We start from the raw sequence: 16,187 nt of genomic DNA on the forward strand, positions 1-16,187 counted from the left end.
ACATTAGTAAAATTAAGAAGAAGTCTAAAATGTGAAAAGATTACGGACGGCGGAAGGCGGACGACAGATGGCGATGGACGAAACATGGCTATAGGTAATCATCATACCTGGTTGCTAACGTTGTGGAGATTGTGTATATTATAAAATTTTGTACTGGTAATAAGGTTAAATAGCTGTGTTTACATAATATCAAAGCATACATTTTACTTTGCTGCATCTTAAAAAATCTGCTGTACACTGCTACTAATCATAATATAGGGATTGCATCCCTTTACCTAAATTGTTTTGCAATCATAAGGCCAAAAAAAATGTTTGTTTAGGGTTACATTGGCAAAAAATATAAAAAAGGGTCGGTAGGTTGGGAGGAATTTTTTTTTTTTTTTTAGTGTCTTTCATTCTAAAATAATGGCCGGAGCTGGAGTCTGAGATCAAAATCTCGACTTTTAATTTGTTTTTCTTAGAAAAGTGGGGAAAAAAAACAAGAGGCCCATGGACCTTAACGGTCATCTAAGTTCAACGGCCATCTTATACTGATAATTCTGACAACATTCGACTCATTTCATATTTCAACTGACCAAATAATGCTCAAATATGTGTTTTCCCTATATAAACTATACTAAACGTAACCCCCTCCCCAGGGGGAAACAAGAGACCCCAGGGTCATATAATTCACAAGTTTTGTAAAGGACCTTAAGACCTTTCCATCTATGAAGAGTATTTGATTCTACCATATCTGTGAGTGGAAAAGATTTTTGAAATTTCAGTCAATTTTACCCCTTTTGACCCCTCCCACAGCCACCTGGGAGGTAGGGACCATATAATTCACAATTTTGGTTGGCCTTATGCCTAAGAAGGTTTGTGCAAAATTTCATTTGCTTCAGCAGTTTTGGAGAAGAAGTCAAAATTGTTTACAGACATACGACGGATGATGGACGACGACGGACAAAAGGCGATTAGAATAGGTCACTTGAGACTTTGTCTCAGGTGACCTAATTAGGGTCGAGGGGTAAAAAATTAGGGTCGGTTAGGTAACCCTAAATAGACATAATTTTTTTTGGCCTAATATAGGTGTTGCCTCTCTTTGCCTGTTTTGCAATCATAATATGGAGTTTGCGTCCATTTACGTAAATGGTTTTGCAATCATGATAGAGGGGTTGCCTCCCTTAACGTAAATTGCTTTGCAATCATGATAGAGGGGTTGCCTCCCTTAACATAAATTGTTTTGCAATTATGATAGAGGGGTTGCCTCCCTTAACGTAAATTGTTTTGCAATTATGATAGAGGGGTTGCCTCCCTTAACGTAAATGGTTTTTCAATCATGATAGAGGGGTTGTCTCCCTTTACACACATTAATAGTTATATAAATCCTACACCTGCCATCTGATTAAAACCAGATCTTCAATACACTTAACCCTGTATTGTATAATTACCTGTTCCAGATCTAGATTTTTACTTCAACTATCATTATTCTAAATAAAATCTTTATATGTTAACAAAAAATATGGAGCTGCAGTGAAGACTTAACAAGAATCCTAGTAAACAATGTACAAAATCACAACACCTAATGGATATAAATGATATTTTAAAACTCCTCAACCAATGTAAACAATGTCCCAATCCATGGATAAATATTGTAACAATACATAACATTAAATTAGAAACAAACAAAAAAGAAACAAAAATATGGTGATGATTTCACTATATAAATTCATGACAGCCATTTGTAATTTCTCAAATATGTCAGAGTGAACATGATTGAAAGAAAAGTTGCAAACATCTTGAAAAGAATGTACTTACTGATAATCATTGATGTAATCAAAGACATATGGAAATAAAAACATTAGATTTTAAAATAAAAAAAAAAAAAAACATCTTTACTTATGTTTTAAAGAGCACTGAATAAAAAGAAATTAAAAAAAAATTGACACAATAACTTATTTCAAACTTCACAATGACAAATTTAAAAAAAAACTTGATGATGCACCACAGAAAGTTCAGATGATATCAAAGCCAGCTGGTGAATGTTTTCCCTTATCCAAGTGTGTGTTCGCCTCATTGCCATGGTTACATTAAATATATACATATAGACTCACATGCCAGTACGTCCATAAATGGACAATGTCTCGCTTGAATCGCTGAAACTAAATGATCATATCTTCCTACTTATATTGTATATCAAGAGTTGTTATATGAGCAGTATTTTAGTCCAGTTCAGTATCCGCTAATTTACAATGAAGCAGTGGCAGAGTGCTTCCCCAGTGGAAAAACGATTATAAATTAATTACAAAGAAAAATAGTGTCACAAAGAAGTAATTGAAGAAAACATACTCTGGAGAGAAAAAAAATGAAAATTTGATGTTGATTTCCTCTTAAAACTTGACTAACTTAAAAACAATTTAATCTAATTTAAAATGATTGTTGATGTCCATCACAACATTTCTTTTTAATCAATCTTATAGAAGCTATGTAAAATGTCACTTGTTACGGATCACAGTTTATCAACACTTGTACCAAAACCTTAACCTGGTGATTTTGGCCCATAATGTGCCTCTTGAAATTCTCAAAATCCAGCATTTTCTGGTGTTCATTTCTAACGCTGATGCAAAAGTTATTCCCATCCCCACCCCCTCACCCCCCTACTCTCCACTCTGCAGAAGCTTAATGAAATGTAATATCAACGATTGTTTTCCAGAAAACACTTGATCCTTACAAACGTATATATGTGTGTAGCCAATTACTTGGAGTGTAACAGGGGTCTGGCTTTTGTCAACTCCATTATAATCCATCTTTGGCCTCCATTCAATCAAAGGCTTTATTGAACTGTCCATTACTATTAATATTTTCTTACTCTCTCTTTTTCAAATTTGTATTAACATTATTTTCTTTATACTATGTTTGAACTATGTATGATTGTATTCTATGTGCCTTAACAAAGAGATAGATATATATATGTATACAAGAGGCCCAGTGGGCCAGTATCTCTCACCTGGTTTGTAATGCCAAGTAATGTTCTGAATACAGATTCATTATTTCTTTTATGAAGGAATTTAAAGATATTTTTACCTCTAATTTCCCTATTGGGCCCCACTCTTTCTGCTCCAAGGTGTCAGAGCCAAAATTTATACAAACTCTGTTCCCCTTCCCAAGAGGATGTTTCTGGCCAAATTAATCTGGTTACAATCCATGCAGAACTCTATGACTATAGTAGCGTTTTAAAGGATTTACTTCTATTTCCCCTATTGGGCCCCGCTCCTCATGCCCCTGGGGCAAAAATTTATACAAACTCTATTCCCCTTTCCCCAAGATTATTTCTGGTCGAATTCGGTTAAAATCATTGTAGAACTCTATGGCTAGTAGCAATTTAAAGGATTTACCTCTATTACCCCTATTGGGCTCTATTTAGGAAATGTTAACGACGGACGGATGACAGACGCCTTGCCATGGCATAAGCTAACCAGTCCTTCCGACCAGGTGAGCTAACAATCAAACACAAGTCTAACTTTCTACAAAAACAATCAAACACAAGTCTAACTTTCTACAAACGCAACAAGTCTAAAATTTCTTCTGAAATGACCATACTCAGTTTAACACTGATTTTCTACTGATACAGATTTCTTTGATTTGAGGTATAAAGGCTACCAAACAAAAACAACTAATGCTATATAGACATTAAAAAACTACAAAAAGTCAATGGAGCCTTGTGCAAGACTTCAGATTTAAAAATGTGATACCGAGCTTAATTACTGTAAATGTACTTATTTTAGCGGTAGTTTTATTTTATTGATTTGTGCTATCTATGAAGGGCTAATTCATATACAGTGCTAAGTTTGGTAAAACAACAGATAGGGCTAATTTATATCCGTGCTAATAATTTTTAATTTAATGTTTTTCACATTGAAAAGACTGCGCTGAAACAATTTTGAGAGTGTTAACAGTATACTTAATGACATATGAAGATCTATCATAATATCATGGAGTTATTAAAGCAGTTTAAATTGGTGAACAGTGGATGTAGAAGGTAATATACCTGGACAGCTTCAGTAGTCACCTTGCTCTCCTCATGGCTCACTGGTATATCTACCGCCGCAGCTTTAGGTGTGCATGGAGATTGAATGTTCACCTGTGATGGAGAATTACGCTCCGATTGGTCCTCGGCAGATTCCCTCAGACTGCCCGGCGGCATGGGCATGGGAGCTGATCATATAAGATTGAATCAATTAACTAGGTTAGAAGGGTATAGGAGCTGATCATATCAGATTGAATCAATTAACTAGGTTAGAAGGCCATGGGAGCTGATCATATCAGATTGAATCAATTAACTAGGTTAGAAGGCCATGGGAGCTGATCATATAAGATTGAATCAATTAACTAGGTTAGAAGGCCATGGGAGCTGATGATATCAGATTGAATCAATTAACTAGGTTAGAAGGCCATGGGAGCTGATCATATCAGATTGAATCAATTAACTAGGTTAGAAGGGTATAGGAGCTGATCATATCAGATTGAATCAATTAACTAGGTTAGAAGGCCATGGGAGCTGATCATATAAGATTGAATCAATTAACTAGGTTAGAAGGCCATAGGAGCTGATCATATCAGATTGAATCAATTAACTAGGTTAGAAGGCCATGGGAGCTGATCATATAAGATTGAATCAATTAACTAGGTTAGAAGGGTATAGGAGCTGATCATATCAGATTGAATCAATTAATTAGGTTAGAAGGGTATTGGAGCTGATCATATAAGATTGAATCAATTAACTAGGTTAGAAGGCCATGGGAGCTGATGATATCAGATTGAATCAATTAACTAGGTTAGAAGGGTATGGGAGCTGATCATATCAGACTGAATCAATTAACTAGGTTAGAAGGCCATGGGAGCTGATCATATCAGATTGAATCAATTAACTAGGTTAGAAGGCCATGGGAGCTGATGATATCAGATTGAATCAATTAACTAGGTTAGAAGGGTATGGGAGCTGATCATATCAGACTGAATCAATTAACTAGGTTAGAAGGCCATGGGAGCTGATGATATCAGATTGAATCAATTAACTAGGTTAGAAGGGTATGGGAGCTTATCATATCAGACTGAATCAATTAACTAGGTTAGAAGGCCATGGGAGCTGATCATATCAGATTGAATCAATTAACTAGGTTAGAAGGGAATAGGAGCTGATCATATCAGATTGAATCAATTAACTAGGTTAGAAGGGTGTAGGAGCTGATCATATCAGATTGAATCAATTAACTAGGTTAGAAGGGTATGGGAGCTGATCATATCAGACTGAATCAATTAACTAGGTTAGAAGGCCATGGGAGCTGATCATATCAGATTGAATCAATTAACTAGGTTAGAAGGCCATGGGAGCTGATGATATCAGATTGAATCAATTAACTAGGTTAGAAGGGTATGGGAGCTGATCATATCAGACTGAATCAATTAACTAGGTTAGAAGGCCATGGGAGCTGATCATATCAGATTGAATCAATTAACTAGGTTAGAAGGCCATGGGAGCTGATGATATCAGATTGAATTAATTAACTAGGTTAGAAGGGTATGGGAGCTGATCATATCAGACTGAATCAATTAACTAGGTTAGAAGGCCATGGGAGCTGATGATATCAGATTGAATCAATTAACTAGGTTAGAAGGGTATGGGAGCTGATCATATCAGACTGAATCAATTAACTAGGTTAGAAGGCCATGGGAGCTGATCATATCAGATTGAATCAATTAACTAGGTTAGAAGGGAATAGGAGCTGATCATATCAGATTGAATCAATTAACTAGGTTAGAAGGCCATGGGAGCTGATCATATAAGATTGAATCAATTAACTAGGTTAGAAGGCCATGGGAGCTGATCATATCAGATTGAATCAATTATCCAGGTTAGAAGGCCATGGGAGCTGATCATATCAGATTGAATAAATTAACTAGGTTAGAAGGCCATGGGAGTTGATTATATAATACTGAATAAATTAACTAGGTTAGAAGGGTATGGGAGCTGATCATAATTATAAGATTGAGTAAATCAACCAGGTTACAATTTAAATTATGCTAGCTCTTTCAAAAATGCTCAGGGGTCACCAAAAAGACTGAATATAAAGTAAATCAAGTGAAACAGATATAAACAATTATAAGGCTATAATAAAGGAGACCAGGAATACTAGCACTTGTTTGTGATGTTCCAATTACACTTAATCATCATTCCTCCTACCCTAAAAAACAAACATGTGTATGTGTTAAGATCTAAAACTTACCCAGAGTGAAGTCAACATCTCGGTAGTTTTTCTTGTTATAGGTGAAGGTTCGTGTTTTTCGTAGACCAAATGGCAGCTCAGGGAGGCCAAGTGAAATGGACGGTATCCTGGACGGTGTGTCTGTCAAACAAAAGATTAATGTAAACTTTTTCATTTTGGTGCAAAATCACAAAATGTGTAAAATCTTAGGTATTATAACATCTTGTGATCCTCGGATAGAATATCCCTATCCCTCATACCCACATATGAAAGAGTCTTATAATCTATCACTGGAGTCCCTGTGTAGTAGGACTGTGCCTACATATGTTCAAAAAACCCCGATTCTGTTTGGGGTTCCGTAGTGATAGAGAGAAACAACACAGTGAAACATTTACCGAATATTTTATTAACAGGTATAAACCACAATATATTTCTCGAGACAGAAATCCCTAGACATAGAGGCTACCGGAAGGACATACAGTACATAACACAACGTTCACACCTGCCAGGTCAGCCATTGGCTTCGCCTGTGTATAGAGATTACACACACACACGGACACATATTACGAATAGAGCAGAGGAACAACACACCCACCTCATGTGCGGACAAGTCAGGAAATAGACAGAGAGAGAGAAAGAGAGTTTGACCAGCTCACGGAGCTTTGTCCAGACTACTCGAGTGAAACGGAAAGTCAGAATTTATACCGGAAAAAAGACCAATGAGAATAGAGAACAGAAAGTAGCCAAAGAGAAGAGAGATAACAGATTGAAAGTGAAAGTAGAACACAAATAGAAGTAACACTCCTTCCGGTAGCTGTCAAAGATATGTACAACAATATTGAACAAAGACTGCACTCTCGCACCGCCACGGTCGGGTCTACAATCTCACAACTTCCACACCCGGAGGTACACAAATACAACAAATAGCCACTCGGGAGTATGATAATTGTCTTTTATTAGGAGTGATTTGAGTAGTTCTAGACAGCCTTACTCCGATGGTGTGGGTTCAAGGTCAGACCACATGATTTGCATAAAACTATTACCATTGTCTACTGCTCAGAGTGAGTTATTTTAAGCTTTTCACAAACTGACCGCAGTGGACATTTGAATTCAGATCACAGCAATACAAACTACTAGTACCAACTTTCAAGAGAAGATTCAGTTTCAATTGCAGACAAAATAGTCTCTTTAAAGATTTTACACAGAAATTTCAATCATTAAAATGATTAAATTTCCACAACAATGCTGAGAACTGCTTGCTGTGAAATGATTTGAAGTGTAACAGGAGAGGAGAAAATGTAGCGGCAAGACCGGTATAGTTCAGACTATATCGGATTTTTTACCTCCCTATCATTAACACATCAAATTTCCACACCAATGCTGAGAACTGCTTGCTTGATTTGAAGTATAGTTCAGACTATATCGGATTTCTTACCTCCCTATCATTAACACATCAAATTTCCACACCAATGCTGAGAACTGCATGCTTGATTTGAAGTATAGTTCAGACTATATCGGATATCTTACCTCCCTATCATTAACACATCAAATTTCCACACCAATGCTGAGAACTGCTTGCTTGATTTGAAGTATAGTTCAGACTATATCAGATTTTTTACCTCCCTATCATTAACACATCAAATTTCCACACCAATGCTGAGAACTGCTTGCTTGATTTGAAGTATAGTTCAGACTATATCGGATTTCTTACCTCCCTATCATTAACACATCAAATTTCCACACCAATGCTGAGAACTGCTTGCTTGATTTGAAGTATAGTTCAGACTATATCGGATTTCTTACCTCCCTATCATTAACACATCAAATTTCCACACCAATGCTGAGAACTGCTTGCTTGATTTGAAGTATAGTTCAGACTATATCGGATTTCTTACCTCCCTATCATTAACATATTAAATTTCCACACTAATGCAGAGAACTAATGCTGTAAAATGATTTTAAGTATAGTTCAGACTATATCGGATTTCTTACCTCCCTATCATAACATATTAGATTTCCACACCAATGCTGAGAACTTGCTGTGAAATGATATGAAGTATAGTTCAGACTTAATTGGATTTCTTACCTCCAATGGCTGGTAGAGGTTTACGGAATCTTGGAAAATCTTTCATGCCTCCAAAATAGAAGTCTCTGAAGGAACCATAGTCACTGTCGAAGCGCCTGTCATTGGTGCGTTGTGTGTCCGTGACACGCCCAGTCACCTGTCCTTCCTCCTCCTCCTCCTCCTCCTCCTCCTGGATATTCTCCTCATCATCGTCCAGATAGAACACTGGTTTTGTCTCCATGAGATGAGCTTGGCGAAGATGACGTGCCTTAGAGATGTGTAAATTCATCTTTTTCTGCTGCAACAGGTCAGAACTGGCCGTAGACATGTTGGTAGTTACTCTGTCATATGGGGGCAAGAATCTCTCTATAACCTCGTGGAGACGATCTCGGGACATGAAGTCACTAAAATTATATAAAGTATATATAGGGCATGAAGTTAGTAAAATTATATAAAATAGTATAAAATTGTATTATATATGAGACCTTTTAAATTGGCACTCCATTAAAGTCGAGCTCTTCAGATGCTTTGCATGCTGAAGTTAATTATGACAGTTAATTATGGAAATGTGGCTTGTGATTAAAATCAGAAAAGAGAGCAATTAAATATAGGTTATACATGTCGGTCATAGTTAACTGTTATAAGTATGACCAGGACCACATATATAAGGTCATTAGGACTCAAATGGGTCAGGAGTGTAACTGCTTTGACCACTTTTGGCCATGCCCCTCAAGACCCCTGGGGGGCTGGAACCATATAATTCACGATTTTCGATAATGTAAATTGTTTATCGTCGCAAGACAGACGACGGACGACAACGGACAACAGGCGATTAGAATAGGTCACTTTACTCATCATCTCAGATGACTAAAAAACCTGAAATGCATAAAACAAAAAATTGAAATGTCATTGACATATAATGGTTTGTTATAATTTGACAACAGAGTTTTTGACTGTCGATGACCAACCCCTGAAAACCCTGTATTCCTCGAACTATTAACCAAGTCCCCAGCAGTTGAAATTACAATTATAACTGCATATAATAAATCACCTTCATCTGAAAGCTTTTTATTATCATTGTTGTCACATCAAAGCTTGATACATTTGACAATCGCTCCTCATCTTGCAGTGCTTTAGTTGTGTGACACATACCATCCACACCATCACTTAGAACCAAGCATACTACACAGGGAGACATCTTACACCATAAGCTGCAGTAATCCCAGCTGGGAAAACCTGCATTTCGTTACTTTGTATTAAATGACAACTTTATCCACATTTTAGAGAAAATGGATGAATTCCAAATATCATCCAGGGCATATCTGTGGGTGATCACTATGACGATTGACTTTACTGTGGTAGAAACGAGAGAATTCCACAGGGTGGCTTCGTAGTGCTTAATGAAAAGATGTAAACAATATAGAAACTCAATCAAAGTCATATATCCCGCTTCACATCAATATTAAATTGCATTACTTTATATAGAAAACTCACTGAAGCAATGATTATATATCAGGATTATATTGTTATCTATTGTTATACATATGTATGTATAGACGTGATTCACAGGACCCAGATTATCATCTGCATTCTTATTGTCTTTCATAATTTAAACTGACACCAACATCTTTCTAAATTCACTTGGAAACGAGTTGTGATTGCATAGCAACTCTGTTATGGTGCAATATACATCTGCATAATACTAGCATTTACAATACATTTACAATACATTTACTCATTTACAATACATTTACAATACATTTACTCATTTACAATACATTTACTCATTTACAATACATTTACTCATTTACAATACATTTACAATACATTTACTCATTTACAATACATTTACTCATTTACAATACATTTACAATACATTTACTCATTTACAATACATTTACAATACATTTACTCATTTACAATACATTTACAATACATTTACTCATTTACAATACATTTACAATACATTTACTCATTTACAATACATTTACAATACATTTACTCATTTACAATACATTTACTCATTAACAATACATTTACTCATTTACAATACATTTACTCATTTACAATACATTTACTCATTTACAATACATTTACAATACATTTACTCATTTGGGGGTATTGTAGAGGTTAGACCAAGAAAACCATTTATCAATGATAATGTAGTAGGTATAAATCATTAATCAAATGGGATGTGGAAACTTAATTAGGTCAGCCTGTCTTACAATATATGTATGGATTGACTGTGGTCACTTTTCATCCTTTTTGTTGGTTTTGTGCACCCATGCATGGTATGCCAGACTAGGGGTCTGCCCTTTGGGTCCCTTTTGCTAGCCAAAGGTCACCTTGGTCCTCTGACAGCTGCTGGCTACATGCACATAGTACAGCATGTGGGGACCTTGGACCCTTGCGACCCCTATGTTATAGGTTAGTGCTCAGTACAGTACAGTCTCCTGAGCACTATGATGGTGTCAAATCATCACCAGGTTCCAGCACCTGTGACAGCTATGTGTGTCCTCAAAGAACAATATTTTCAGTGCAAAGGGCAATAACTCCATAAATTACTGTCGAATCAAGCTGATTTTCAAAATCCTCCGAGATCTTTCCAATGTTAGTCTACATACAAAGTTTCATTAAGCTTGGTTTATATTTACTAAAGTTTTCGCGTTCACAAGGTCCAATATTAATTATTAGTGCAAAGGGCAATAACTCCGTAAATTAACGTTGAATTATACTGATTTTCGAATTCGTCCGAGATCGTTCCAATGTTAGACTACACACAAAGTTTCATTAAGCTCAGTTTATATTTACTTAAGTTATACCGAAATATAAAAACAGGAAGTTGGCCAAGCAGCCATCTTGGAATACCAAAATCTTTACAAAAATGTTTGCATGTTGTTTGCCATCCCTTATAACCCCTATAGACCAATTTTCATTGAGATTAGAGACCGAAACCTGAAAACAGGAAGTGGGCCCTGGCGGCCATCTTGGACTTCCGGTCCCGGAGAAAAAGCCTTTATGCACCATCCCACACCCTATGGAGTATGTCTACCAAGTTTCATGATCATCGGCCGAGTAGTTTCTGAGAAAAGTGTCGGAAACCATTCCGGCGGAAGAAAGTTGAGGAGTAAAAACAATATGTCCCTCACTTCTTTTGGAGGACATAATGATTTTAGGGGTTACAGTTTACAAAAAATAATTCTAGGGGTTACAGTTTACATAAAAATAATTCTAGGGGTTACAATTTACACAAAAAATAATTCTAACGTGACGCTACCCAAATTGGAACACCTTTTGAAGATAAATGTGAAAAACTTTTAACATACGTATCCATGAATCCAGATTTTTCTCTCAACTTTCCACAAAAAGATGCCTTCAGTTTTAATTTCATGATTTGTTTACTTGTCAGCAGTGCATATATTTTGAAATAGAGAATTGAAGCATGTCCGGTCTAGCCCCGTGTTTCAGCAGGTTCGAGTACCCAGAATGGAACATATAGTAAATATAGTTTGATTAAAAAATGTATCAACATCATAAGAAATGTTTGAATTCATTTAAGGAAAGTTCAAACATTTATTAGTTTATTTAAGTCACAAATCTGTCAAATATATCCCATTGTGCATTTGTTTTTCTTGTTTTAAAATATATGGTATTTTTAGAGTTGTCGCACAATGTTGTTTCGCAGATTTTTTCACAATTTCATTATTTTCGTTTTTAAATACAGATGAATAAGCAACTGGAAAGAAAATGACATCTAAAAATTGTCACAGTTACTATTCTGCACCTTAATTTTTGTTAAAGACAGTTATTGGTTGTATAGATTGTAAACTGAAAATTCTGTATCACGAATTTTAAAAGTGTTTCATTCTGGGTAGCGTTCCAATTTGGGAAACGTCATGTTAGGGGTTACAGTTAAAAAAAACAACAAATTCTAGGGGTTAAAATTTACACAAAAAATAATTCTAGGGGTTACAATTCACACAAAAAATAATTCTAGGGGTTACAATTCACAAAAAAAAATAATTCTAGGAGTTACAGTTGACACAAAAAATAATTCTAGGGGTTACAATTTACACAAAAAATAATTCCAGGGGTTACAAGTCACACAAAAAAAATTCTAGGGGTTACAGTTGACACAAAAAATAATTCTAGGGGTTACAATTTACACAAAAAAATAATTCTAGGGGGTACAGTTGACACAAAAAATAATTCTAGTGGTTACAATTTACACAAAAAATAATTCTAAGGGGTACAGTTGACACAAAAAATAATTCTAGGGGTTACAATTTACACAAAAAATAATTCCAGGGGTTACAGTTGACACAAAAAATAATTCTAGGGGTTACAGTTGACACAAAAAATAATTCTAGGGGTTACAATTTACACAAAAAATAATTCTAGGGGTTACAATTTACACAAAAAATAATTCTAGTGGTTACAATTTACACAAAAAATAATTCTAGGGGTTACAGTTGACACAAAAAATAATTCTAGGGGTTACAGTTGACACAAAAAATAATTCTAGGGGTTACAATTTACACAAAAAATAATTCCAGGGGTTACAATTCACACAAAAAATAATTCTAGGGGTTAAAATTCACAAACAAATAATTCTAGGGGTTACAATTCACACAAAAAATAATTCTAGGGGTTACAATTCACAAAAAAAATAATTCTAGAGGTTACAGTTGACACAAAAAATAATTCTATGGGTTACAATTTACACAAAAAATAATTCCAGGGGTTACAATTCACACAAAAAATAATTCTAGGGGTTACAGTTGACACAAAAAATAATTCTAGGGGTTACAATTCACAAAAAAAAATAATTCTAGGGGTTACAATTCACACAAAAAATAATCTAGGGGTTACAATTCACACAAAAAATAATTCCAGGGGTTACAGTTGACACAAAAAATAATTCTAGGGGTTACAATTTACACAAAAAATAATTCTAGGGGTTACAATTTACACAAAAAATAATTCTAGGGGTTACAGTTGACACAAAAAATAATTCCAGGGGTTACAATTTACACAAAAAATAATTCTAGGGGTTACAGTTGACACAAAAATAATTCTAGGGGTTACAATTTACACAAAAAATAATTCTAGGGGTTACAGTTGACACAAAAAATAATTCTAGTGGTTACAATTTACACAAAAAATAATTCCAGGGGTTACAATTTACACAAAAAATAATTCTAGGGGTTACAGTTGACACAAAAAATAATTCTAGGGGTTACAATTTACACAAAAAATAATTCTAGGGGTTACAATTTACACAAAAAATAATTCTAGGGGTTACAATTCACACAAAAAATAATTCCAGGGGTTACAATTCACACAAAAAATAATTCTAGGGGTTACAATTTACATCAAAAAATAATTCTAGAGGTTACAATTTACACAAAAAATAATTCTAGGGGTTACAGTTGACACAAAAAATAATTCTAGGGGTTACAGTTGATACAAAAAATAATTCTAGGGGTTACAGTTGACACAAAAAATAATTCTAGGGTTACAATTTACACAAAAAATAATTCAGTACAGGGGTTACAATTCACACAAAAAATAATTCTAGGGGTTACAGTTGACACAAAAAATAATTCTAGGGGTTACAATTCACAAAAAAAAATAATTCTAGGGGTTACAATTCACACAAAAAATAATTCTAGGGGTTACAATTTACACAAAAAATAATTCCAGGGGTTACAGTTGACACAAAAAATAATTCTAGGGGTTACAATTTACACAAAAAATAATTCTAGGGGTTACAATTTACAAAAAAAATAATTCTAGGGGTTACAGTTGACACAAAAAATAATTCCAGGGGTTACAATTTACACAATAAATAATTCTAGGGGTTACAGTTGACACAAAAATAATTCTAGGGGTTACAATTTACACAAAAAATAATTCTAGGGGTTACAGTTGACACAAAAAATAATTCTAGTGGTTACAATTTACACAAAAAATAATTCCAGGGGTTACAATTTACACAAAAAATAATTCTAGGGGTTACAGTTGACACAAAAAATAATTCTAGGGGTTACAATTTACACAAAAAATAATTCTAGGGGTTACAATTTACACAAAAAATAATTCTAGGGGTTACAATTCACACAAAAAATAATTCCAGGGGTTACAATTCACACAAAAAATAATTCTAGGGGTTACAATTTACATAAAATATAATTCTAGAGGTTACAATTTACACAAAAAATAATTCTAGGGGTAACAGTTGACACAAAAAATAATTCTAGGGGTTACAATTTACACAAAAAATAATTCTAAGGGTTACAGTTGACACAAAAAGTAATTCTAGGGGTGACAGTTGACAAAAAAAATAATTCTAGGGGTTACAATTCACAAAAAAAAATAATTCTAAGGGTTACAATTTACATAAAAAATAATTCTAGGGGTTACAATTTACACAAAAAATAATTCTAGGGGTTACGGTTGATACAAAAAATAATTTCAGGGGTTACAGTTGATACAAAAAATAATTCTAGGGGTTACAGTTGACACAAAAATAATTCTAGGGGTTACGGTTGACACAAAAAATAATTCTAGGGGTTACAGTTGATACAAAAAATAATTCCAGGGGTTACAATTTACACAAAAAATAATTCCAGGGGTTACAATTTACACAAAAAATAATTCTAGGGGTTACAGTTGACACAAAGATTGATTCAAATTAAACAGTGTCCTAAAGCAGAGTTATCAGTAGCATTATAGCAAAAGTGTACTGTAACTTTGGCACATGATTCAGAGCTTTATGATAAGAACATTTAGACTTGCTATTAAATTTAAATTCTGTACAATGAGACCAGGTGTTTCTGTGTTCAATGGCTAACATAAAACTTGATAACCTAGCAGACTGAAATACAGCTGAGCGAAGAAACGTCAGGAAATAACACTGATCATTTTAATGCTTGCCTCCAAGGAATGATTCAACCTTTTCACACAGACACAAGCATATGTTCACATTTCTTACTGAGCAGCTGTATAGAAGTGACATGACAGGTATATGTAGCTTATGTTACCACTGGGGCATAGCAGTCAAGTCTCTTACTGAAGCTAGGAAAGGTCAAACGGTTCAGCGCTTATTCAAGTATTTCATAGGAATAAAAGGAATTTATATATTTCAAATCGTTACTATTGCCAATGTATTCCAATGGTTACTAATGCATTGTTACCAAGGAATGGTTAGCTAGTCAACAGTTGTATCACAATCACTAACTCAATGTTACCAAGGAATGGTTACCTAGTCAACAGTTGTATTACAATCACTAACTCATTGTAACCAAGGAATGGTTACCTAGTCAACACTTGTATTACAATCACTAACTCAATGTTACCAAGGACTGGTTACCTAGTCAACAGTTGTATTACAATCACTAACTCAATGTTACCAAGGAATGGTTACCTAGTCAACAGTTGTATTACAATCACTAACTCAATGTTACCAAGGAATGGTTACCTAGTCAACAGTTGTATTACAATCACTAACTCAATGTTACCAAGGAATGGTTACCTAGTCAACAGTTGTATTACAATCACTAACTCAATGTTACCAAGGAATGGTTACCTAGTCAACAGTTGTATTACAATCACTAACTCAATGTTACCAAGGAATGGTTACCTAGTCAACAGTTGTATTACAATCACTAACTCAATGTTACCAAGGAATGGTTACCTAGTCAACAGTTGTATTACAATCACTAACTCAATGTTACCAAGGAATGGTTACCTAGTCAACAGTTGTATTACAATCACTAACTCAATGTTACCAAGGAATGGTTACCTAGTCAACAATTGTACAATCACTAACTCAATGTTAACATAGAATAAGGAATGGTTACCTAGTCAACAGTTGT

General features: G+C 34.7%; 1 protein-coding gene across 6 annotated transcripts in view; it reads right to left on the reverse strand.

Annotated features, from left to right (window-relative positions):
* Nucleotides 1-1,538: 1,538 nt before the first annotated feature.
* The window catches only part of LOC138321972 (uncharacterized), a 44,035-nt gene continuing 29,386 nt past the window's right edge, over nt 1,539-16,187 (reverse strand). The window contains exons 9-12 of one of the 6 annotated variants that reach the window (XM_069266030.1): nt 8,329-8,711; nt 6,264-6,383; nt 4,028-4,194; nt 1,539-2,141 (exon numbers count right to left, since the gene is read on the reverse strand). In XM_069266030.1, coding sequence (XP_069122131.1) covers nt 2,070-2,141; nt 4,028-4,194; nt 6,264-6,383; nt 8,329-8,711 — 742 coding nt within the window. In that variant the 3' untranslated portion in view covers nt 1,539-2,069. The remainder of the gene's footprint in view (nt 2,142-4,027; nt 4,195-6,263; nt 6,384-8,328; nt 8,712-16,187) is intronic. The other 5 variants (XM_069266029.1, XM_069266028.1, XM_069266026.1 and 2 more) reach the window with 5 other exon arrangements.

Source organism: Argopecten irradians, chromosome 4, assembly GCF_041381155.1.
Source record: "Argopecten irradians isolate NY chromosome 4, Ai_NY, whole genome shotgun sequence".
In the NCBI taxonomy this organism is placed as follows: Eukaryota; Metazoa; Mollusca; class Bivalvia; order Pectinida; family Pectinidae; genus Argopecten; species Argopecten irradians.